Source organism: Oncorhynchus mykiss, chromosome 7, assembly GCF_013265735.2.
Source record: "Oncorhynchus mykiss isolate Arlee chromosome 7, USDA_OmykA_1.1, whole genome shotgun sequence".
Classification (NCBI taxonomy): Eukaryota; Metazoa; Chordata; class Actinopteri; order Salmoniformes; family Salmonidae; genus Oncorhynchus; species Oncorhynchus mykiss.
This window is the reverse complement of record NC_048571.1, coordinates 55,106,749-55,132,491: the sequence shown is the minus strand read 5'-3', so window position 1 is coordinate 55,132,491 and position 25,743 is coordinate 55,106,749. Positions and strand designations below refer to the sequence as shown.

Below are 25,743 nucleotides of genomic sequence, written 5' to 3'. Positions count from 1 at the left end.
TTAATTGCTTCTCTAACACTGAGTTTCAATATTCAGTTCCCAATGCATGTAGTGAAACGTTCAGAAAAAAATCACGAATTTAATTATTTGCAACAAATTTGACGTAACCCATCCCACACCCAGGTAGCCTATTCTCTTGCGCCTCAACTAATGGGACAAACACTGACATCAGTCCCCGCACGTTCGCGCATACGGTTACGCGCTTCCAGCCAGTGACTCTCCTCATAAACCAAATTGAATCCCAACAATCAACACACCGACCGTGAACGGACCCCAAACAGACGGAATTTCAGTCCTGTGCGCTTTCACGGCCTACATCTCTCATCCCATATAAAACAATTACCTTTGCAATAATAGTCAACCTCAACGGATTAAGAAACGCGGGTGAGGTAATTTTTTTGTCATTTTATTCAAGTGTTGAAACATGGCTATGTCGCAATAACGAAAAGCCAATCAAATGTGCCACATTTTGTGTCATTCATTTAGCTTATTGTTGCATTTTAGACTAAATATTGTAGCCTACTAAGTAGTGCATTTGTAACACACTGTTGTTGCTTATAAAAAAGTTATATGAATGGAATCCACTGAGAAGGCAAGATATAAACCGTTGCGCCCAGTTATGCATTTAAATAAATGTGAAATTGTATGCCTTTTTACTATGCACAATAGTACCTTCAATATTACTAATTACTTAATGCTAACTTTAATTCTGATATCTGAACAAAAGTATGTTTCTATTTGGCACGGGGAAAATCATTCTGATTAGGGCGGAGGGTATAATGTTTTCTGTATCAGGCAAATATCTCAAATAATATGAATTATGTGAATATGTTGTGATACAATAATATATTGTGATCATGTCCTCTTGCCTGTACATCTTTGAGACTATACTCAATAATATTGGTATTACAAGGACTTAATTAGAGGGAGAGAAATATATATAATTTAGTTTGGGCGTCTCCATGTCAGATCATGCCTTTAAAAGTGAATATAAAGCAGACACATCGGGTGTACAGTGTTTGTGGACAAGCATTAACAAGTCCGTTAATTAAAACCAAGCCAATCAGTAGGAATATGATCACAAGGAGGACTGTGGGTGCACTTGACTGTGAAGCTCCCAGCAGATCAAATTGGGGGCCACATCCCAGTTTACAATCACTAATCAGAGAAAACTAATCAAAATAATAGGAAACCAAAGGACAATATTAATCATGACTTTATGGTTCACTAACTAAGCCTTATTTCACCTAAAAGTAATTCCCCCCATTCCACTTACATATATAACTTCTTATCATTATCACCCTCCCCATGTGTCCTCAGTGTTCCTCTGTGTAGTGGGTAGTCTATAAGTAGTGAGTTGTGCCATCATAGAAAATCTCCTCCACTATGGACTCCATTGGTGATCCACTAGTGTCCACCATCTCCATGTCCTATAATGAGTCTTCTGGTGTGAGATGCTGGTTCAAGGTTGATTCAGTCTGATTGGTTGTTGTTATGTTTTGGTTGTCCAAGGAGTGTCTTTGTGGAACAGTGGACCCAGCTGGTCTCCTTATGTGCCACCAAATGAGAGCAAGATTCCACTGTCACTGTTCCAATTAACCCTCCCCTGGATATTCTCTCTTTATCTCTCTCTCCCCCCCATCTCCCTAAGTTCTCTTGGCCTACCACCCTTCTCTTCCTCTCAGTGTGATGTCTGTAGCTCTGTTCTCCTGGTGCTGTTTGTGTCTCAGCGTTGTTCGAACGCGTTTCTCTCTCTGCTCTGTGGGTGTCTGGAGGAGGTTGCCCCGCTGTGAGTGTATGTGCACTGAGCATGCTCTACTGGAAGATAAGGACTACATTGCGGGATGTCTCTGATATTGCTGTGCAACCGTGGCAATGTTCGATCTCGCCCAACATTAGAGGTGTATTCATCACGGAAACTGCTTATGAACCAAACAGAAGCAAACAGACCAATACAAGAGTTTATATTGGACAAATTCAGAGCTGGAAAAAATGATGGTATGAAATCTCCAATATTGTATTGAAGAATTCAGCACTCAGTGGTAATTGATTTGGCGGTTGAAATGCTACTGGCTGAAATTAACTTTCATAGCAGCTTTCCTGAAGTATTTGTTGAGAAATCAGATGGAAACTACCATGTCAGACTTGTAAAATGTTGGTAAATATTGAGAACCTTATTACACACATGGCAAACACCTGGCAAACAGTAAACTTTAATTGGATAATAGATCAATTAAGGCATACATTGTCCCTTAAATAAGTTTGACAAATGATTGAGGGGGGGGGGGGGGGGGGGGGGGAGCAAAGAAAGGATGGTAAATTAGCCATGCATGTCTGATCTGTTTGGTGTGAAGTCTTCCTTCTGCTGTTCTTCATTGAGCCGTGTGTGATGGGGACAGGGACCAGAGTTCACCTGAGCCCTGCCACCCACTCCCTTCCTGATGCCTTCCCATTGTCCTCTCACTGTCATTGACTGGCTTAAATTAACCACATTACACGTAAGGCACACACTCAGCAACTTGACGGAACACTGCTAATCAGGTAAATAATCGAATAGAAATGGAAAAAAGGAAGCCTCTGCTTTTAGACATGGGCCTGTAATCTCTTTATGTAAACCCAGAATGATTCCGGTGGTCTTGAGGTCTTTGTTTGGTTGTTCCTTGTGGCCTGGCTGGTTGCTATGACAGACAACAGGAAAGAAGCAGATGGCTTCTGGAGGCTTGTTGCCCAGCAGGTGAAATTATCAATGCGCATTAAATAGAGACCACTGCCAGACCAGTGCCTTGTGCCTCCACTGCTTTACTTTGCCTTGCTGCGTCCCTCACTACCACAGAAGCACACTTCAAACTATAATTTCAGCTGTGTCCATGATCTGCTGTTAGCTGGGCTTTTATGAAGCATGTCAGGGCCTGGTATCGCTGAGGACTGGTCGTAGAACCAGAGAGAATTCTCAGATCACATCAATAGTGTTTAATGAATCAGCCCCTCCAGAGGTGGCCCTTTACACTCTGCTGCTAGATTGTCCCTCATCACTGGCCCGACTTCTGTCTGAACAGTCTAAATCATTTATATTGTTTTAACCCAGCTAGTGGCCTTCAACTGATGATATGCAGTCGTTCTACAAAGTCTTCTAGGATCTGTGGCTTCTTATTCCTCGTTATTTCAATAGGTAATTTTTCATGATCACAGCTTTCCATGTATATGAGGTGAAGGTACACTACATGTCCTACTCTTCCTCATGCTCTCTCAAAGCCCTCTCTGTCTTCAGAATCAAAGTTTCACGCTCCTCCACTATCCAGCTAACCCTGCTAATGTGGCCCCTCAGGCCCGGCCACAGCCTCAGTGCAAGATGCTAACCCCTGCTGCGTCCTACCTATATCACACAGTGCTCTGTAATACACTGTTTGGTAGACTTCTAATCATCAGATGATGCTGAGAACTTCACCCCAGAGTATTCCATTACCACCCACATCCTGATTTTGTCATGGACCACCTTTTAGTGGCTACATGAAAGGGCCAAAGGAGAAGGGGTTTTGCTAGGCAGGGGTGCTTTGTGCCTCTCTGTCACCAACCAGCTTCCTTTTAAGGCAACAGGACTATTCAGGCTGCGACAAGCAGTTCACTATGTTTCTATGAAGGCGTCACTTTTCTCATTGTGTGAGAGAGAAATCATTTTTGTGCCATAACATCAGACTGCTGCTCAGCCTCTGTCTGTGGCCCATTATCTGCAAGCTCATTTCAAAGGGCTCAGTGATCTCCAAAATGAGTCTGGGATCAGTCAATCCGTTTCCTGTGTATTTTGATTGTTTATTTATTTGGACTAGTTGGTTGGTTCATTTTGGCAGCAAGGCCTCATGGAGCACACTCCTCCAGAACTGAGCAGACTGACAAGTGAGAGTATTTTCTAGCGATGGCAGGTTTTCTGAGAAGTCTCCCTAAAAAATTCCCTCTGCCCTCCACCATAGCAGTAGTTTGTGTCAAATGTAGGGTTGCAAAGGGAGGGTATATTACTAGAAAGGTTTTAAGTTTACCAGTAAACTAATTTAATTTTGGTATTTTTCAACGATGTTATATAATCTATTACATGACATCTAGTTGCCCTTTTGGGTATTTCAGATTATCACAGGCATCTGTAATGATCTCTGGCCCTCTGTGTGGCCTTATCACATGTAAAATATATAAAATAATTAAATAAGACAATTTTAAAATGAAAAATAGAATGACAAATCTGTAAAACATTGTGCAAAATATAAACCATACATTTAGTGAATACCATTGGTGTTTAATATGAGGGTTTCAGCATTATTTTTTAATTTTTTTTATTATACATTTATTTTAGTATGTCTATGTATTTGCTCTCAATGTTTTGGTGTCAAACCGATGGCAGTTGTGAAAAAAGTCAATAATTGGACGAGTTAAGAGTTAATACCATTGTTGATTAAATGCTTTTTTCATACATTAGGCTATTTTTTTCTTGAACCATATGGTCTATCTCCTAGAAACTCATATGGACAATATGGACACAGATAAAATACAGTACCAGTCAAAAGTTTGGTCACACCTACTCATTCAAGTGTTAAAAAAAAAACTATTTTCTACATTGTATGAAATTATAACTATGAAATGACACACATGGAATCATGTAGTAACCAAAAAAGTGTTAAACCAATCAAAGTATATTTTAGATTTCAGATTCTTCAAAGTATCCACCCTTTGCCTTGATGACAGCTTTGCACGCACTTGGCATTCTCTCATCCAGCTACACCTGGAATGCTTTTCCAACAGTCTTGAATTAGTTCCCACATATGCTGAGCACTGGCTGCTTTTCCTTCACTCTGCAGTCCAACTCATCCCAAACCACCTCAATTGGGTTGAGGTCGGGTGATTGTGGAGGCCAGATAATCTGATGCAGCACTCCATCACTCTCCTTCTTGGTCAAATAGCCCTTAAAAAGGGAAAGGGAGGATACCTAAGGCAGCAACCCACTGTTCCCAGGGCGCCGAAGACGTGGCTGTTGATTATGGCAGCCCCCCGTACCTCTCTGATTCAGAGGGGTTGGGTTAAATGCGGAAGACACATTTCAGATGAATGCATTCAGTTGTACAACTGACTAGGTACACAGCCTGTGTGTTGGGTCATTGCAATTTGAAAAACAAATTATAGTCCCAATAAACTTAAAACAGATGGGATGGTGTTACCTCTGCTGCAGAGGATAAGTTCATTAGAGTTACCAGCCTCATAAATTGTAGCCCAAATAAAATGCTTCACAGAGTTCAAGTAACAGACCCATCTCAACATCAACTGTTCAGAGGAGACTACGTGAATCAGGGCTTCATGGTCGAATTGCTGCAAAGAAACCACTACTAAAGGACACCAATAAGAATAATCAAATCAAATCAAAGTTTATTTGTCACATGCGACGAATACAACAGCTGTAGTAGACCTTACAGTGCTTACTTACAGGCTCTAACCTATAGTGCAAAAAAGGTGTTAGGTGAACAATAGGTAAGTAAAGAAATAAAACAACAGTAAAAAGACAGGCTATATACAGTAGCGAGGCTATTAAAGTAGCGAGGCTACATACAGACACCGGTTAGTCAGGCTGATTGAGGTAGTATGAACATGTAGATATGGTTAAAGTGACTATGCATATATGATGAACAGAGAGTAGCAGTAGTGTAAAAGAGGGGTTGGCGGGTGGTGGGTGGCGGTACACAATGCAGATAGCCCGGTTAGCCAATGTGCAGAAGCACTGGTTGGTCGGCCCAATTGAGGTAGTATGTACATGAGTGTATAGTTAAAGTGACTATGCATATATGATAAACAGAGAATAGCAGCAGCGTAAAATGAGGGGTTGGGTTGGGGGTGGCACACAATGCAAATAGTCCGGGTAGCCATTTGATTACCTGTTCAGGAGTCTTATGGCTTGGGGGTAAAAAAAATGTTGAGAAGCCTTTTTGTCCTAGACTTGGCACTCCAGTAACACTTGCCATGCGGTAGTAGAGAGAACAGTCTATGACTGGGGTGGCTGGGGTCTTTGACAATTTTTAGGTCTTTCTCTGACACCGCCTGGTGTAGAGGTCCTGGATGGCAGGCAGCTTAGCTCCAGTGATATACTGGGCCGTACGCACTACCCTCTGTAGTGCCTTGCGGTCAGAGGCCAAGCAATTGCCGTACCAGGCAGTGATGCAACCAGTCAAGTGGCTCTCAATGTTGCATCTGTAGAACCTTTTTGAGGATCTCAGGACCAATGCCAAATCTTTTTAGTTTCCTGAGGTGGAATAGGCTTTGTTGTGCCCTCTTCATGACTGTCTTGGTGTGTTTGAACCATTCTAGTTTGTTGTTGAAGTGAACACCAAGGAACTTGAAGCTCTCAACCTGCTCCACTGCAGCCCCGTCGATGAGAATGGGGGCGTCCTCAGTCCTCCTTTTCCTGTAGTCCACAATCATCTCCTTAGTCTTGGTTACGTTGAGGGATAGGTTGTTATTCTGGCACCACCCACCACAATGACCGAACACACCTACAGGCTCTGGAATGGCTATTTGACCAAGAATGAGAGTGTTGGAGTGTTGCATCAGATGACCTGCCTCCACAATCAAATTTAGATGGTTTGAGATGAGTTGGACAACAGAGTGAAGGAAAAGCAGCCAACAAGTGCCCAGCATATGTGAGAACTCCTTCAAGACTGTTGGAAAAGCATTCCACGTGAAGCTGATTGAGAGAATGCAAGAGTGTGCAAAGCTGTCATCAAGGCAAAGAGTGGCTACCTTGAATAATTTGTTCAACACTTTTTTGGTTATTACATGATTCCATATGTATTATTTCATAGTTTTGATGTCTTCACTATTATTATACAATGTATAAAATAGTAAAAATAAAGAAAAACCCTTGAATGAGTAGGTGTGTCCAAACTTTTGACCAGTAGTGTATATATACAGTATTTGTTTTAAGTTATTTCAAGTATAAATTACCAAAGTTATGATAGATTGCTATAGATTTTCTGTTAATTGCCAAAATTACTGAAGATTCTGGTAACTTTGGTAAATTCCCGGTAGCTTTGCCACGCTAGTCATATGTACAGGGCTGGAAAATGTGATCAAGCCTGACCAAACACTTTATGTGGGATATAGCACACTGCCTCTCTCTCAGACACACACTGTAAGGTTGGAGAAGATAAAGGTCTCACCTCAGCAACTACAGTCCCACTGCACAGCTGGTGGAACTCCCTCCCAGAGATGGGCAGGAGAAAGCAGTTTGTGTCTAATCCCCCAGCAGGTCTGCCTGCAATAGCACCACAAATTTCCCTGGACAGCAGTTGCTTCCCCTCCTCCCCATAACGCAATCTCCTAGTCCTGGCCCATTTTTAGAAGCACTTAAATAACCCACTGTAAACCTCAGGGTGGGGTGTTTGAAAGTATTTGTGTGTGTGTGTGTGTGTGTGTGTGTGTGTGTGTGTGTGTGTGTGTGTGTGTGTGTGTGTGTGTGTGATGATGGAGGCAAGGCTATCGACCCACAACACCCCAGCAGCAGTGGCTCAATACTTCTTCCCAATTGATTTTCTGTATGGGTCACAAGCCGTCCGTCTTTAACATAAAATACTGACCTGCAGGGGCATTGCAGTCATTCTGCAATGCGATGGACGGTCCCAACCCATCAGAGAAGAACAGAAAGCCCACCATGTTCTTTTAATAAACAACCCAAATGAACCCACATGAACTAGACCAGGGGGTTAGAAACAGCAAACAGGGACATTTTATTAGGATATCCTGAGTTGAATACAAATTAAGTTGGTCAGTTAGTGATTATTAATCCTGAGGATTCCTTGAGCCCCATACCAACCCAGCGAACATTACTCCATTGACCCCGTGTGGTTATTCGGTGGGCAAGGTGGGCATGGGCTAGCCGACATCAAGCCCAACACAGGCTAGCCTAGCACGGGCTAGCCCACAGCAATAGCACATCAGCCCAAAACGGGCTAGCCCAGCATAGACTAGCCTACATCAAGCCCACACCAGCCTGCCACAGGCTAGCCCACAACAAGCCCAACAAAGGCTAGCCCACACCAATCCCACATCAGTCCAATATGGGCCAGCTCACACAAAGCCCAACAGGGGCTAGCCCACACCAAGCCCACATGAGCCTAACAGAGACTAGCCTACACCAGCCCAACACAGGCTAGCCCACATCAATCCTACATCAGCCCAACATGGGCCAGCCCATACCAAGCCCAACATGGGCTACCCCTTGCCCAGCACAGGCTAGCCCACACCAAGCCCAGCATGAGCCATCCCAATTTGAATATTTGGGGGGTGGTTTGCACACAGTTCTTTTTGTGCAACCGTTACTGGCGTTGTTCTGTTGTTTGATGACCAAATTGTTTTTATCTTCTACACTGCCATTGATGACGTCTTTAAAAAACACTTAAGTACATGTGACATAGGAGAAAGGTAACAGTTTCTCTTGTTTGAAAATATATGTATGAAAGTAACAACAGCATTGTTTTTCTGATACAATGTGTCACGTTCCCTAAATACCTTTAAGGCTTAAAATGTGCAATCTATGCATTGAATTACATTTTTATAAATAAATTATGAATTCCTATTAAATAGCAAAGGCGCATTGGCCCAAGGTGGGCAGCCTACATGGGGCCAATATTTTAGCCCACATTGTGAGAATGTTTGCTTATTTCAGGCAAGGTGAGGGCTGCCCTCACCACATATGGGATGTCCACACTGGGCAAATGCTTTGGGGGCCAATTTGGAGCCAATGAGCAAAGGCAGCCTATATGGGTCCAATATTTTTGCCTGCATTGGGCCCACATCATGCCAATATGGGCATGTTTGCTGGGAATATTTCCAGACAGACAGGGAAAGACATAACACAAGCACTAAGGGGCTGCCTGTCTCTGTCTTTATAGGCTCCTAAAGAGCCACTGCGGCTTGAGAGGGTAGCCCAAGAGGCTGACGATTACTGCCAGGACTGATGAGTACTGCTGTAGCACAGCATCAGGGATGGGGTGAAGGGGTGAGTAGGCTATGATATGGTGGAACTGAGTGCTTCTGGGAAAAGAGAACAAGGGAACAACATGGGTACTGTCTGGGGACTTCAGAAGATGATAGTGTGGCTGCCTGGTGATGGACTTCATGGCAGAGGTTTAAAGCCACAGACAGTCCAGAGCAATAACACACCGATCAGCTGTGACATGAATGTTTCACCCAAGAAAATACTCTGTTTTGTAGGGATTTTTTAAAAACATGATGAGGAAGAGCCTAGTTTGTCTACATGTATTTGAATGAACTCTGGAAGTCCAAAGCGTGTCTGCGGCATCATACTGTAGCTGCTCCTGCCCATCTCTTTTCTTGAGTAAAACATATACATACAAACATATAGAACGAGTGTACTGAAATATGTTGTATTCTTCCAGCAGGTGGCACTGTACTTATAGGTGATGGCTTCCTCTTGGTGTCTGCCTCTGGCTCTCCTGGTCTCCAATCTGGTCATTTCACACAGCACCGAGTCCCGCTCCACACACGCCAAGAGGAGATTGGCACAGCCCTCACCAGGCAATGGCAATGCCCTTCAGTACCCTGAGCAGGGCTTCCACAGCCATGGGCATGGGAACGGCAGGGAGCGTGGAGGGGGGCATGGGGGCCAAGGGGCCCACAGTGCCAAAGCCAATACTGGGGCTGGGCTCCTCTCCCGCAGTCCCCTGCACCCCGCAGCTCGGCATGAGGATGATGGGACGGGTCTGGATGGCCTGAGCCCGGTGAGACTGGAGATGGGCCCTGGGGGCAGGGAGAGGGAGAATGGTCGCGGAGGCATCAGGAATCCATCTCATACTCGGGACAACCACCCTCTGGGGCCACACAAGGGAAAGGAACAGGGAAATGGGCACCACTTTGATCACAGGAGACATGGAGGTCGGAGAGACAAGGGTCGGCACACTAAAGGTGAGTCCCCAAAGAATCTAGGGTTATCAAATGAGCCGTAACCCTGCAACTGGCTTCAAGTGGCTAAGAGACCTCCTACTGCTATCTAGTGCAGGGGTTCTCAGACTGAGGTCCTCAGACTTGAGGTACTAAAGGGGGTCTGCGGCCAGATCTCCAAATTAGTATTAATATGATTATTACATTATTTATTTTTTCTTGAATATTACAAAAAAAATGACATTTAATTAACACATTTTGGCCAAGGGATTCATGGAATGAGTTTCATGGCAAAATTTGTACAATTGCAGGATATTAGCTTCAAAGCTGCAGCAACAACAATCTCTCTGCCCAATGATAAAATGTGTAGAATAATAGGAAATTAGCTTTAAAACTGCAACATTTTCTCTCAGATGCCAAGCATCTGAAGTCAACATGGGCCAGGATCCCTGTGGAACACTTGACACCTTGTAGAGTCCATGCCCCAACGAATTAAGGCTGTCCTAAGGGCAAAAGGGGGTGCAACTCAATATAAGGACGGTGTTCCTAATGTTTTGTACACTCCGTGTATTTACATCATTGGATAGCTAGAGACTTCAGCTTTCTCATCATATGTATATCATTCCTGTAAGACGAAAAATTAAGGCATTGTCCATTGTACAAACCTTGCGCTTTTAAAATGTCTGTGTCCCTATGGGAATTTGTTTAAAATATTACAATGTCAGTTTCTTGGAGGCCTGCTTAGTTTTCTTGGGCTCTGTAATATAAAAAGAAATCTGGATCGCACCGTTTTTACCTTTCTAACAGTACTGAACATATGTTTGTAGGACTTATAGTTTTGAAACAGAAATGTTCTTAATTAGGGTAATATACAATATTATGCGTAGTTTAGAAAATGCCACCAGAGGGCATCAGAGTTTAAGAGGTTAAGTCTGACGTTGACCTTATACTTTTAAAAAAACTGAATTTTCTTGTCAACAATCTGGTTAAGTGGATATGATAATGTATGGTCTGTCCTCTCCTCCCCAACCCCTGTTCTGTCCATCCATCCTTCCTATAGGGTTCCTCCCTGAGCCTGAGCTGGACTCTAGTCTGAAGGAGGGATCTGTCTCCTCCACCAACTTTGGCTCCGGCTCCTCTGCGGTTACCACGGTGATGAGCAAGCATCCCCCAACTCTGCCCCCAGCCTCCACCAAACCCAAGGTACCCCATAAAGACATATGACTGCTTATTCAAAACAACATTGTCTATTGTAATTAAGTGTTGTAGGAGAGCTATTCATGGTAAAGAAAGAGTGACTGTATTTCCTATTTGGAAATACCTAGGCTCTGTAATGGGCTTAATGTATCACATAGCTCATTACTCATCTCAGAGAAATGAGGAGACAGGTTTTTTAAATTACCTATCATTTTTCCTTCACTTTCTCCCAGCATGCTGCCTGCCATCACAATGATCACTCACACAGGTAGATAGATAGAAACCTTCTCTGCTTCTCACATACAAATACTCTCCCTCTTCTATCCTCCCTCTATTTTTCTCAGGATGCTATTAAATCACCAACACACTCATCAGACTGGCAAATAACAGTACTCAGCCTGTGTTGAGGTCTGACTCTTACTCCAGGCTGTTTTTCTGTGGTGTCTGTCTCAGGTCCATAGTTACATAGTTACTGTAGCCCTGTCTGGCTTTACTGGGCTCTGAGTGTTTGATGTCTAAACTGTCTGACTGCTTGGTATGCTGTTTACAAGCTGCCAGAGAGCCTTGGATATTGTGTGCATGTCTTTATTCAGGAGCTGTCAGATATCGGCCTGCAGTGGAAATTATAGCCTTGCTTGGAGTGGACCTGGGTTCATTGACACCGGGACGCTGTGAGCGTTCTTAATTAATTTTGATTTTGGCTGATGGCTAAATGAACAGCCAGGTACTAGTATCCCACCGCCATTCATCTAGTTGATGTTTCTCAATGTTTTCTCTGGGTGACACAGAATGAGCTGGGATCAATGTGCACAAAGAGTCTGGTTGGCACAGACCCTTATTTCCTGATAGATGATTTTCTCAGGTCCTGTCTCTCTAGACATCCCCAGGAGACCTCTCAATGTCATATTGACTTCATTATAACCTGCTATTATTTTGTCAACACAGTCCAGAGGTCCAGAGGAAAGGAGTTATGTAAAAGAGCTTTGTTGAAGTTTATGACATCGGTTTTGGCTAAGTAGTTCCCTGAGGAGTTGTTTTATTCAATATTGACTTCTGCTTAAATTGCTTTGATTCAAGGTGTGATATTGAAGGACATTGACGTACCGGTAAAATCACAGCTGTGTTAAAGTGATTCACAGGTCTTCTCCTCTGACAAGTAGTAACACTCTACCATAAGATGTTTAGTATGATGTATGTATGCTGCCTCAGGGCTATAAACAGTGTAGTGTGCAGCCATGTCCTCCGAAACCCACTGATTGCCTGTAAAGCACTCTGGGCTGTGAAGTCCTGAGTGTCCACAACTAACAGGCCATTTTATGGACCAGGTGTCTGTTCACCTCAACTACGGGAATGTAGTTATAGACCACTGAAGTGTGGCTATAATATTCTCTCTGCATTACAGAAGTCAGGCCGGGGGAAAGTGCAAGGAGAGGTGATGCCCACTCTGGATATGACGCTGTTTGACTGGACGGACTACGAGGACATGAAGCCAGTGGATGCCTGGCCTTCTTCCAGGAAGAAAGGTCAGCACTTTATTCAAATACACATTTAGTCATCTCAGTTTGAGAAGATACAGCTAATGTTAATGTTGGTGGAAAGTCATACATTAATATGTGTTCACTCCACAAAAAACCCTAATGATCCTTTTGCATCTACTGAACATACTGTACTCCATAGGATAGACATGTTTGATATATTTGTTATTTCTTTGACATTGAAGTGTTTGCTTGATCGTCCATACGTTTGTCTGAGCCTGGGTTGAAGTACTTTACTGGTACTTTACTGATAATCTGTTTTTGTGCTGGTTATTTTGCATGCTGAAGACAAGCGGCGTAGTAAGAACCTAAGCAGTGGCAACTTGACGGTGGACGCTGATGCCATCGAGCCATGTGACCACCACTTGGACTGCCTCCCAGGTCAGTGACTAAACTGTCCTCCATCCACGACTCTGCTGACCCTTGACCTCTGGCCACTCAGGTCATGGTCTCTTGAAAGCTCATCATGAAAAAGGCCATGTGATGGTCGAAACATTTTCGTTTTTGAATTTACAACCGAAAGTAATTTTTCTTTGTGAAAGAGAGTTAACACGTCTGTCAAAGGCAGACAGGAAGCGTGGCAAATAGTGTATGGTAAATTGGTGCCACGGTAATGGCACCCTCTACTTCATTATCAGTTTCTTAATGGAGAACAAGCTCTATCTATCTCTCCTCAGCACGACTTGAACCACTGCTTTCCTGCTTAACTGCTCAAAGGGGACCTATACAGGACGCGTTGCCTAGCACAAGATAACAGCTTTGCGTTGCATGAATTGAGCACACCCACCCAAAGGAAAAGTTTACTTCTCAGTTTCCAGTCAATGCTAGCACTACACGGCGAGCCTTCGCCCCAATACACCACTTAGCTAACTTCTTCATGCTTCTTTTTCCCCATCACGGTAAAAGACAGAACATTTTGACATTTAATATTTGGTTAGCCCACACTGCAAGGCAAAGCTAACCTAGCTAGCTCACCAAAGAGTTACGCCACATACTTTTTCTTCAGCTAGCAGCGTGCTAGCAATTAGCTCATGATGTGAACACTAGCTAGCTATACGGCTAAGCGTCAGCCATCACAAGCATAGCCTGGAACCACTAGCCAGAGCTATGGCTACTACTACCCCTGCACAAGGTGAACCCAGCAGACCCCCTGCTTGGGACTGGAGCATGCTCAGGCAGCTCTCGCTAATCCTGAATCTTGCACTCATTGCAAGAAGTTGCCTAAGTCGAGTCTCAAAAGTAGGGCGTGCCAGGCAGACCCCCGCAAGGCTCTTCTTCCTCCCAGCCTTCAGGCCAAGAGGCAACCCAACAACCCTGAATGAAACCAGCTGAGCTGAGGTTATGGATGGTCACCCCTGGATTTCCACCCACTGTTTGACAAACTAGCAACAGGGAACGGAGACAAGAGGATGTACAAGGAGGAGGATGACAGTATTCTGCACCACTTCCACAACGAGGATGAAGAAGGGGAGGAAGAACCCATTCTGTGGAGCAGAACCTCTTCTCTTCACCTGTGACTCATGTTCCAGGTGTTATGAACACAGTAGCAGACATGTTGTCCAGAGGGAATCCCCTGTAAATCCCAAATTGGTGGCCCAAGTGTGGGAGAGATACGGACAAGCTTCCTCGTGGCGCAGTGATGCGCCACTAGGGGTGGACACGCTGGCACACCCATGGCCAAGGGTGCAGCTTTATGCATTTCCTCCCCTGTCTGATCCTTCCCACTCTATCCAGAGTAAAGGATCAGAACATGTCCCTCATCCTTACAGCCCCTCCATGGCCAGGACAGCTGTGGCTAGCGGAGATTGTTTTGACCAGCCCTGGCAGCTGCTCTTACACAGTGATCTGTTGACGCAAGTGAATGGAGAGATTTTGCGCACTCTTTGGGCCTGGCCCGTGAGAGGATGAATATCAATGCAATAGGCCTAAGGCAAGCGTCCCTTCTGCAAGCTCACTATTTGACAATAAGTGGTGTATGTTTGAAAGATGGTGTGGTCAGAAATAGATAATTCCCTTCCAATGCTCTGTTTCAGAGGTACTATGCTTTTTGCAGGACCTTTTGGACAGGGGAAAGCCTTTTCCACCATTAAGAGGTACTGCAGACTCTGTCTGTCATATAGGCTTCGACAATAATACAGCGGGAAAACACCCCCTGAGTTGATATTTTCTGAAAGGCGTGTTGCTTATGCCCAGCGTCCAAGCCATTAGTCCCATTGTGGGACCTATCTATTGTGCTTGAGGTCATTTCACAGCAGCCGTTTGAGCCGCTGGAAAGCGTAGGAATGTGATATCTCTCATTTAAAACTGCATTACTTTTAGCCATTACGTACGCAAAGTGGGTGAGTGAGCTGCACGCACTGTCAGTCCACCACTCATACATGCTATTTGCCCTAGGGTTATCAAAGGTTACCTTACAACCTAACCCTGGCTTATAATAGCAAGGGTTTACCACCTCCGGAGGGCTTGAGAGCCCATTCCACCAGAGGTATGGCTGCGTCATGGGCACTATACAAAGGCATCTCTATCCAAGAGATCTGTAATGCGGCATGTTGGGCAACCCCTCAAACCTTTTATGAAGTTCTACCGACAATATTAATATGAGTGAAGAATCTCACCACGTTTCCCTTCACGTGGACGAAAACAGTTGCTTGATAATGAAGTAGAGGGTGGGACCGTGGAGCCTTATAACATGTTGACCTGTGTTTTGGCTCAGTGCCCCACAATTTACTACTTGTTGCTACAGCACTACCTTGCGAGTTGGTCATCTTCCGCTCGTATAGTGTATGTGCAGCCGGGATCCATACGATGAGCAAGTCCTCCGCTTTCTCTCTGTTTGCCGTACTGGTGTGTGACTCGGGTGTGTGTTGCTTGTGTGTTTGCCATTTCACTGGCTGTGCTTGTTTCAGGAAGCGGGGTGCAGGCTATATTTCCAAACCCACTGTAGCTTGTAGCAAACTTTTAGTACATTCCTGTCAACAAGAGAGACATGGAAGCCCAGCTAGACTAGCTAAACTAGTTTCAAATTAAGGTTGCTAACGAATGTTTTCAAAGATGCAAGAGCTGTGATTATTTTTGCTCTCTTCTGGGACAATTTGGACCATCCGGACTTCCAATGTAGCAACTGTTTGCTTGCATAGGACTACAGGGGTGAAGTGGCTACTCTTAGCAAACAAATAACGAATTTACACAAGCTACTAGGGAATCCATGTCGGACTACTTTTTCTTCTACTCCGGTTGCTGGATGCCGCTCTGGCCTGGTGGGATTGTCGCTGCCGTGTTGTCTCCCAACAGCCGACTGGCCAGTGCTCTGCAGGGATCCCTCCCCAAAGGGGTTTACCCCTTCCCTGGAGAATGGAGTTGGTAGGATGCTTCTGGATGACTTAGTGGATGTTCCTATTCTTGACCCTACCAACCATCCATGGAGGCACGTCACTCGCCGTGGATGTCGAAAGCAGCGGCCTTTTGTCAACGTCAGCACACGGAGATTGATGCTGTTGTATTCCATGTGAGATTTAATGACATTAGGAATGGTAGTTTGGATAGGCTGAAACAGGATTTTGAAGAACTGATTGGATCTCTGCTGGACATCAAAAAACATCCTCAAATTTCTTGCCCTCTGCCCTTGCTGGGTCAAGGTAGTGAACATTTAAGCAGGTTAATAGTACTTCCCTACCTACGTGACTACTGCAGCTCCATTGGTGTAACTTTTGTAGACAATTTTGACACCTTTTGGAAGCAGAGGATGCTGTTCAAAGGTATTTACTCCTATTAAATCGCAGCAAAATCATTCCTCCACAGATTCACATGTTGATAGGGGTATTGTAAATAGTAATTATGGGTCTGTTAATTTAATTTCCATTGATAGCTCTGTTAGCTCCCGTAAGGGACCCACTGTTGTTAGCTACACCTACAGTATGCGCATATCAAGCAATCATTTTCATCTGGATTGTCACAACTAGCTAACCGCAATCCCGGGTGACTACTCCTGGCCAGCGTCTCCATCCCGGAGCAAGCACCAATTAGCCTGAAGCTAGCCTGGCTAGGGCTCCTGGGCTACCACCGAAGCACACTCCTGGGCTACAATATCCAGACCCTTTCTACTGCCGGTACGGGGCACGGAACCCCGCCGATCCTCTACGACTGGAATGCCGACATCCCCTAAGGCGCGACGTGCGCTGAAGGCCCATTCTGCTAACAGCGGCCTGCTAGCTACCTAGAGCTACTTGGAACCCTACTAATCCATGACTGGTCTATCAACGTCACTGCACGAAGAGGCAAAAACAGACTTACCTCCATCACAACATCCCCCAAAGGCCCTTCTGCTAACTTGCTAGCCCCAGTCTACTAACTGCTAGCTTGTTAGCACCGGCCTGCTATTTGTCTGAATCGCCGTGTCCCCAGCCAGCCCAACCAGTCACTGGACCCATTTGTTCACTTGGCTACGCATGCCTCTCTCTAATATCAATATGCCTCGTCCATTACTGTCCTGCTTAGTGATTACTGTCTTATTTCACTGTAGAGTCTCCAGCACTGCTCAATATGCCTTAATCAACCATGTTGTTCCACCTCCTACATATGCAATGACATTACCTGGTTTGAACGTCTCTAGAGACAATATCACTCTCATCATTACTCAATGCCTAGGTTTACCTCCAATGTACTCACATCCTACCTTAACTTTGTCTGTACACTATGCCTTGAATCTATGCTATTGTTCCCAGAAACCTGCTTCTTTTACTCTCTGTTCCAAACTTGCTAGGCGGCCAGTTCGTATAGTCTTTAGCTGTACCCTTATCCTACTTCTCCTCTGTTCCTCTGGTGATGTAGAGGTTAATCCAGGACCTGCAGTGCCTTGCTCCACTCCCACTCCCCAGGTGCTCTCATTTGTTGACTTCTGTAACCGTAAAAGCCTTGGTTTCATGCATGTTACCATTAGAAGCCTACACTCTAAGTTTGTTTTACTCACTGCTTTAGCACACTCTGCCAACCCGGATGTCTTAGCCGTGTCTGAATCCTGGCTTAGGAAAACCACCAAAAACCCTGAAATCTCCATCCCTAACTATAACATTTTCCACCAAGATAGAACTGCCAAAGGGAGCGGTGTTGCAATCTACTGCAAAGATAGCTGCAGGTCTGTACCCAAACAATTCAAGCTTCTACTTCTAAAAATTGACCTTTCCAGAAACAAGTCTCTCACTGTTGCCGCTTGCTATAGACCACCCTCTGCCCCCAGCTTTGCCCTCGACACTATATGTGAACTGACTGCCCCCCATCTATCTTCTGAGCTCGTGCTACTAGGTGACCTAAACTGGGACATGCTTAACACCCCAGCCATCCTACAATCTAAGCTTGATGCCCTCAATCTCACACAAATGATCAATGAACCTACCCGGTACAACCCCAATTCCGTAAACACGGGCACCCTCATAGATATCATGCTAACTAACTCCCCCTCCAAATACACCTCTGCTGTTCTCAATCAAGATCTCAGCGATCACTGCCTCATTGCCTGCATCCGTAATGGATCTGCGACCAAACGACCACACCTAATCACTGTCAAACGATCCCTAAAACACTTCTGCGAGCAGGCCTTTCTAATCGACCTGGCCGGGGTATTCTGGAATGACTTTGACCTCATCCTGCCAGTAGAGGATGCCTGGTTATTCTTTAAAAGTGCCTTCCTCACCATCTTAAATAAGCATGCCCCATTCAAAAAATGTAGAACTAGGAATAGATATAGTTCTTGGTTCACTCCAGACCTGTCTGCCCTTGACCAGCACAAAAACATCCTGTGGCGTTCCGCATTAGCATCGAATAGCCCACATGAAGTTAGGAAAGCTAAGGCCAGCTTTTTCAAACAGAAATTTGCATCCTGTAGCTCTAACTCAAAAAAGTTCTGGGACACTGTAAAGTCCATGGAGAATAAGAGTACCTCCTCCCAGCTGCCCACTGCTCTGAGGCTAGGAAACACTGTTACCACCGATAAACCCACTATAATTGAGAATTTCAATAAGCACTTCTCTATGGCTGGCCATGCTTTCCACCTGGCTACCCCTACCCCAGTCAACTGCCTGGCACCCTCCACAGCATCCCGCCAAAGCCCCCGACCATTTCACCCAAATCCAGATAGCTGATGTTCTGAAAGAGCTGCTAAATCTGGAACCCTACAAATCAGCCGGGCTAGACAATCTGGACCCTCTCTTTCTAAAATTATCTGCCAAAATTGCTGCAACCCCTATTACTAGCCTGTTTAACCTCTCTTTCGTATTGTCTGAGATTCCCAAAGATTGGAAAGCTGCTGCAGTCATGCCCCTCTTCAAAGGGGCCAAGTTAACAAACAGATTACTGACCATTTCGAATCTCACCGTACCTTCTCCGCTATGCAATCTGGTTTCAGAGCTGGTCATGGGTGCACCTCAGCCATGCTCAAGGTCCTAAACGACATCATAACCACCATAAGAGACATTACTGTGCAGCCGTATTCATCGACCTGGCCAAGGCTTTCGACTCTTTCAATCACCACATTCTTATTGGCAGACTCGACAGCCTTGGTTTCTCAAATTATTGCCTCGCCTGGTTTACCAACTACTTCTCTGATAGAGTTCAGTGTGTCAAATCGGAGGGCCTTTTGTCCGGACCTCTGACAGTCTCTATGGGGGTGCCACAGGGTTCAATTCTCGGGCTGACTCTCATCTCTGTATACATCAATGATGTCGCTCTTGCTGCTGGTGATTCTCTGATCCACCTCTACGCAGATGACACCATTCTGTAGACTTCTGGCCCCTCTTTGTACACTGTGTTAACTAACCTCCAGATGAGCTTCAATGCCATACAACTCTCCTTCCGTGGCCTCCAACTGCTCTTAAATGCAAGTAAAACTAAATGCATGCTATTCAATCGATCACTGCCCTCACCTGCCCGCCTGTCCAGCATCACTACTCTAGACGGCTCTGACTTAGAATACGTGGACAACTACAAATAGCTAGGTGTCTGGTTAGACTGTAAACTCTCCTTCCATCCTCACATTAAGCATCTCCAATCCAAAATTAAATCTAGAATCGGCTTCCTATATCGCAACAAAGCACCCTTCACTCATGATGCCAAACATACCCTCGTAAAACTGATCATCCTACCGATCCTTGACTTCGGCGATGTCATCTATAAAATAGCCTCCAACACCCTACTCAACAAATTGGATGCAGTCTATCACAGTGCCATCCGTTTTGTCACCAAAGCCCCATACACTACCCACCACTGCGACCTGTACCCTCTCGTTGGTTGGCCCTCGCTTCATACTCGTCGCCAAACCCACTGGCTACAGGTTATCTACAAGGTTCTGCTAGGTAAATCCCTGCCTTATCTCAGCTCACTGGTCACCATAGCAACACCCAATCGTAGCATGCGCTCCAGCAGGTATGTCTCACCGGTCACCCCCAAAGCCAATTCCTACTTTGGTCGCCTTTCCTTCCAGTTCTCTGCTGCCAATGACTGGAACGAACTGTAAAAATCACTGAAGCTGGAGACTCACATCTCCCTCACTAGCTTTAAGCACCAGCTGTCAGAGCAGCTCTCAGATCACTGCACCTATACATAGCCCATCTGTAAACAGCCCATCTATCTACTCATCCCCATACTGTATTTATTTATTTATTTATCTTGCTCCTTTGCACCCCAGTATCTCTACTTGCACATTCATCTTCTGTACATCTACCATTCCAGTGTTTAATTGCTAAATTGTAATTATTTCGCCACCATGGCCTATTTATTGCTTTATCTCCCTTAACTTACCTCATTTGCACTCACTGTATATAGACTTTTTTTTCTACTGTATTATTGAATGTATGTTTTGTTTATTCCATGTGTAACTCTGTGTTGTTGTATGTGTCGAATGTCTATGCTTTATCTTGGCCAGGTTGCAGTTGCAAATGAGAACTTGTTCTCAACTAGCCTACCTGGCTAAATAAAGGTGAAATAAAAATATTGCTACATGTGCTCATAAACATAGGGGTATTGTCAATAGTAATCTTGTGCACATTTATCTGAATTTTACTATTTGCTCTGCCACTTTGAATCCAATCAGAAAGCCCATTGTGGCTAGCTCTACCAGTTCTATTGACTTGTGTCAACATGGATACTCCAGCTCTTTTCAAATCTCATAGATGGCTTGAACTGTTACATATATACTGAACAAGAATATGAACGCAACATGCAACAAGTTCAATGATTTTACTGAGTTACAGTTCATTGGTCAAATTTAATGCATTTGCTATGCCCTAATCTATGGATTTAGGGCAGGGGCACAGCCATGAGTGGGATGGCAATAGGCCCACCCACTGGGGAGCCAGGCCCATCAAATCAGAATCAGTGTTTACCCACCAAAGGACATTATAACAAACAGAAATAGTCCTCAGTTTCATCTGCTTTCCGGGTGGCTGGTCTCAGGCAATCCCTCCCGCAGGTAAAGAAGCTGGATGTAGAGATAGTGGACTGGCATGGTTACACATGGTCTGCGGTTGTGAGGCGAGGCCGGTTGGACATACTGCCAAATTCTCTAAAACGACTTTGATGTTGGCTTATGGTAGAACATTACATTACACTATCTGGCAAAAGCTCTGGTGGACATTCCTGCTGTCTGCATGCCAATTGCACGCTCCCTCAACTTTAGCACCTGTGGCTTTGAGTAGTGTGACAAAACTGCACATTTTAGAGTGGCCTTTTATTGTTCCCAGCGCAAGGTGCACCTGTGTAATGACCATGCTGTTTAATCAGCTTCTTGATATGCCACATCTGTCAGGTGGATGGATTATCTTGGCAATAGTGAAATGCTCACTAACAGGGAAATAAACATATTTGTGCACAAAATTGGAGAGAAATAAGCTTTTTGTGCGTATGGAACATTTCTGGCATATTTTATTTCAGCTCATGAAACATGGGACCAACACTTTACATGTTGCATTTATATTTTTGATCAATTTACTGTAAACATGCAAAGCCTGATGTCTAAACTAGACTTTCTGGATGTCTTGTGCATGACACTAGCCCAGACGTCATGGAGACCGGGCTGAATAATTTGATTATGGATAAGGACATTGCCATTGTGGACTATAACATTTTCAGATGTGATAGACAAAACTGAGAGGGAGGGGGAGCTATTTATGTCAAATCTACTCTTACTCTTTATGTCAAATCTACTCACTTTGTTGGTTGTAAAAGTGGCCATAAGCCAAAATATGCAGATATTTATTACTGCTGTCTATCGCCCCCCAGCCGCTTCTGTGGGGGCTGTTGGTATTATTTCTGATTATTTAAAACCGTTTCTGGTATCTGAACTGGATGTGTTAGGAGATCTATATCTTGATTGGCTTACACATGCCTCAGATCAGTTTAAGAATATCTGTCTTGAATTCAACTTGACTCAGCTGATAATGAAACCCATTTAGATTCATGTAAAAAACCTTGCAAACTCCTCATCGATTGATTTATAACTGACTAACCGACCCCATTAGTATTTGGCTAGTGGTGTTTTTGCAAGTGATATTAGCGACCACTGCCCTATCGCTTGAATTAGAGATACCAAATTGAAAACTGACCCTCCTATAATTGTGAATATAAATATTTTAAAAAATCCTTTATGATGTATATTAATATAGACCATGTTAATATTTCTCTTTCTGTTCTCTCGGAGGACCTGAGCCCTAGGACCATGCCTCAGGACCACCTGGCATGATGACTGCTTGCTGTCCCCAGTCCACCTGGTCGTGCTGCTGCTCCAGTTTCAACTGTTATGCCTGCGGCTCTGGATCCCTGACCTGTTCACCGGATGTGCTACCTTGTCCTGGACCTGCTGTTTTCGACTCTCTCACTCTACCGCACCTACTGTCTCTAACTCTGAATGATCGGCTATGAAAAGCCAACTGACATTTACTCCTGAGGTGCTGACCTGTTGCTCCCTCTGCAACCACTGTGATTATTATTACTTGACCCTGCTGGTCGTCTATGAACATCTTTGCCATATACTGTTATAATCTCCACCCGACACAGCCAGAAGAGGACTGGCCACCCCTCAGAGCCTGGTTCCTTTCTAGTTTTTTTTCCTAGGTTCCTGCCATTCATGGGAGTTTTTCCTAGCCACCATGCTTCTACATCTGCATTGCTTGCTGTTTGGAGCTTTAGGCTGGGTTCCTGTATAGCACTTTGTGACATCGGCTGGTGTTAAAAGGGCTTTATAAATACATTTGATTGGCTTTTTTTTACTAGCTGAACCCTGTTTTGACACTTTCATTTTTCTCATCCATTTTGACCGGTTTAAAAAATGTAACCTTTTATTTAACTCGGCAAGTCAGTTAAGAACAAATTCTTATTTACAATGACGGCCAACACCAGCCAATTGTGCGCCGCCCTATACTCCCAATCACGGCCAGTTGTGAAGTGTTGTGTAGTGACGCCTCAAGCACTGAGATGCAGTGCCTTCGACCGCTGCACCACTCAGGAGCCCTAAACATGCCCCTTTCAAGCAACTCAGAGTCAAAAACCGAATTAATCCATGGTGCTCTCCTGTTCTCTCAGACCTCCTCTTGGTAAGAAATCAAGTCTGGCGAAGACAAACTGTCTCGTTAGCTGATCAGCAGCTATTTTGGTAGTTGAGAAATAGGTGCACTGCCTCGGTTAAACAGTCCAAATCAAAATACTTCCGTAGCTCTATGGCAGACTGTTAGTGATCCCTCTAAATTCTGGAAAACAGTTCATTCACTGAAGCGGGGTAATTCCTCTACTGCCCTTTCTAAGCAAGTAGTTTTAGACTCCTGCATCATTACTCAGAAAGTTAAGATTTGTGATGGTTTTAATCAGCATTTTATCTCAGCTAGTGTCTTACTTGAAATAAATGGAGGTCAAACTGGTCTTGGCGAGTTAGTTGACAGTTCTTCCCAGAAACAGGGAAGATTGTCAGTTTCAGTTGTCTCGATGGAATCAGTCGACTTGGGAAATGGTAGTCCTGGTTTTTCTTTTTGGCAACTCACAGAAACAGAAGTTCTTTCTGCCTGATTAGCTATTGACACCAAGATGGACCCGTCTTTGCTTAACTATGTAGCACCCCTCATTGCTTGCTCAGTAACACACATTTTTGATTTAATTTTAGTATTAGGAAATATTCCAAAGTGTGGAAAGCAGCTCATATATTCATAAAGGCGGGATAGTAATGATCTCGATAATTATCGACCCATTTCCAGGCTCCCTTGTCTTGCAAAAAATCCTAGAATCATTGGTCAACAAACAGCTATGTTATTTTCTATCTGTAAATGGTATTCTTAATGTTAATCAATCCAGATTCAGACCTAAATGTAGTACCACTATGGCTACCATGCTTGTTGTAAATTATATTGCAAATTCCTTAGATGATAGAATGAATTGTGCTACCATGTTTGTAGACTTGTCAAAAGCTTTTGATACTGTAGACCATGCTATTCTGATGAATAAGCTGTCCTCTATAGGGTTGGATACTGATGCTTGCCGATGGTTTCAGAATTATCTCAACGACAGACCTCAGGCCATCAAGGTAGATGTGGTCAAATCTGAGTTTCTTGAGTTACATAAAGAGGTGCCCCAAGATTTGATACTCGGCCCACTACTGTTTACAATCTATATACTGTAAATAATATTGTTAATGCTGTAAAAAAATATATATACAGTACCAGTCAAAATTTGACACACCTATTCATTCCAGGGTTTTTCTTTATTTTGACTATTTTCTACATTGTAAAATAATAGTGAAGACATCAAAACTATGAAATAACACATATGGAATCATATAGTAACCAAAAAAGTGTTAAACAAATCAGTAAATGTTTTGTATTTGAGAGTCTTCAAAGTAGCCACCCTTTGCCTTGATGATAGCTTTGCACACTCTTGGCATTATCTCAAGCAGCTTCATGAGGTAGTCACCTGGAATGCATTTCAATTAACAGGTGTGCCTTCTTAAAAGTTAATTTGTGGAATGTCTTTGAGCCAGTCAGTTGTGTTGTGACAAGGTAGGTGTGGTAAACAGAAGACAGCCCTATTTGGCAAAAGACCAAGTCCATGTTATGGCAAAAAGAGCTCAAATAAGCAAAGAGAAACAACAGTTCATCCTTACTTTAAGACATGAAGGTAGTCAATGCGGAAATTTTCAAGAACTTGGAAAGTTTCTGCAAGTGCAGTCGCAAAATCCATCAAGCGCTATGATGAAACTGGCTCTCATGTGTCCCTATAGTGAGATACTTCACTATCAGAGAACCGGGGTTACGCAAATAACCTGACGTTTCTCCCTCTACCCCACCCATAGGATCCTGCTGTGACCTGAGACAGCACGAGTGCAAGCTTCACAACCGCGGCCTCAACAACAAGTGCTATGATGACTGTATGTGTGAGGAAGGTGAGTAAGCGACGTAACAGGCCAAAGCCACAGAGCATCAGAGAATTTAAGTGAGAACACAACCAACATAGGACATATAGGGCTCAGTTTCTGATGTCAGTAGCCTGCTTGTCCATCCTCTGACAGCGTTCCTATTAATTTGTCTCAGGGTTCCGTTGCTATGCCAAATTCCACCGGAAGCTTCGTGTGACCAGGCGAAGGGGTCGTTGTGTGGTGCCAGAGTCAGCCAACAGAGACCAGGGGTCCTTCATCACAGTGTGAGGGGTCACAGAGACACACCACACACTGAACATGACCACTCTCTCTGACATAAAAGACAGACAGTGTCTAGTGATAGTTCATTCAGAATTTTCATACTACTCATCTGGTCTCCCTCACTTCAGTGCCACAGAATCACGTACATGTACACATTAGTTCCAAAACAACAACACTGCAGTGTCTGATTAACTGTGTCCTGAACATATGAATGTGTTTTCTGAGAATGGATAGATTGTCAATGGCTTTTCTAATGATTCTGTCACACTACTATTTAAAGGTAATTATTATGATAAGCAAAAATGTTTTCCTTCTATATGTTTTAATGTTTGTTTTATTTATACAATACTTATAACAGAACTCTGTGTCTATTGTGTTTTTTCAACCTCATTTTATGTGATTAAATTCTTGTACATTGAT

The 25,743-nt window shown here is 44.0% G+C and overlaps 1 protein-coding gene across 6 annotated transcripts; it reads left to right on the top strand.

The window, feature by feature from the left end:
- The first annotated feature begins 105 nt into the window (after positions 1-105).
- On the top strand, positions 106-25,743 carry LOC110528010 (draxin-B). 6 transcript variants are annotated; one of them, XM_036983549.1, is made up of 8 exons: positions 106-384; positions 8,919-9,025; positions 9,426-9,951; positions 10,988-11,130; positions 12,527-12,647; positions 12,948-13,040; positions 24,979-25,068; positions 25,217-25,743. In XM_036983549.1, exons 3-8 carry the CDS (start codon positions 9,450-9,452, stop codon positions 25,327-25,329), a joined length of 1,062 nt encoding a protein of 353 aa, XP_036839444.1. In that variant the 5' UTR covers positions 106-384; positions 8,919-9,025; positions 9,426-9,449; the 3' UTR covers positions 25,330-25,743. The 6 variants fall into 6 exon arrangements, with proteins under 6 accessions (XP_036839444.1, XP_036839445.1, XP_021465461.2 ...); XM_036983550.1 differs by having other exon boundaries at positions 106-389; positions 9,429-9,951; XM_021609786.2 differs by lacking the exon at positions 8,919-9,025 and having other exon boundaries at positions 9,429-9,951.

What these genes read in the sequence shown, in the direction of transcription:
- LOC110528010 (XM_021609786.2), top strand. Translation starts at nt 9,450, where the DNA reads ATGGCTTCCTCTTGGTGTCTGCCTCTGGCTCTCCTGGTCTCCAATCTG. An exon ending in GCCTTCTTCCAGGAAGAAAG is followed by an intron (nt 12,648 to 12,947) that starts GTCAGCACTTTA and finishes TGCATGCTGAAG; the next exon opens with ACAAGCGGCGTAGTAAGAAC. An exon ending in CCACTTGGACTGCCTCCCAG is followed by an intron (nt 13,041 to 24,978) that starts GTCAGTGACTAA and finishes CCCCACCCATAG; the next exon opens with GATCCTGCTGTGACCTGAGA.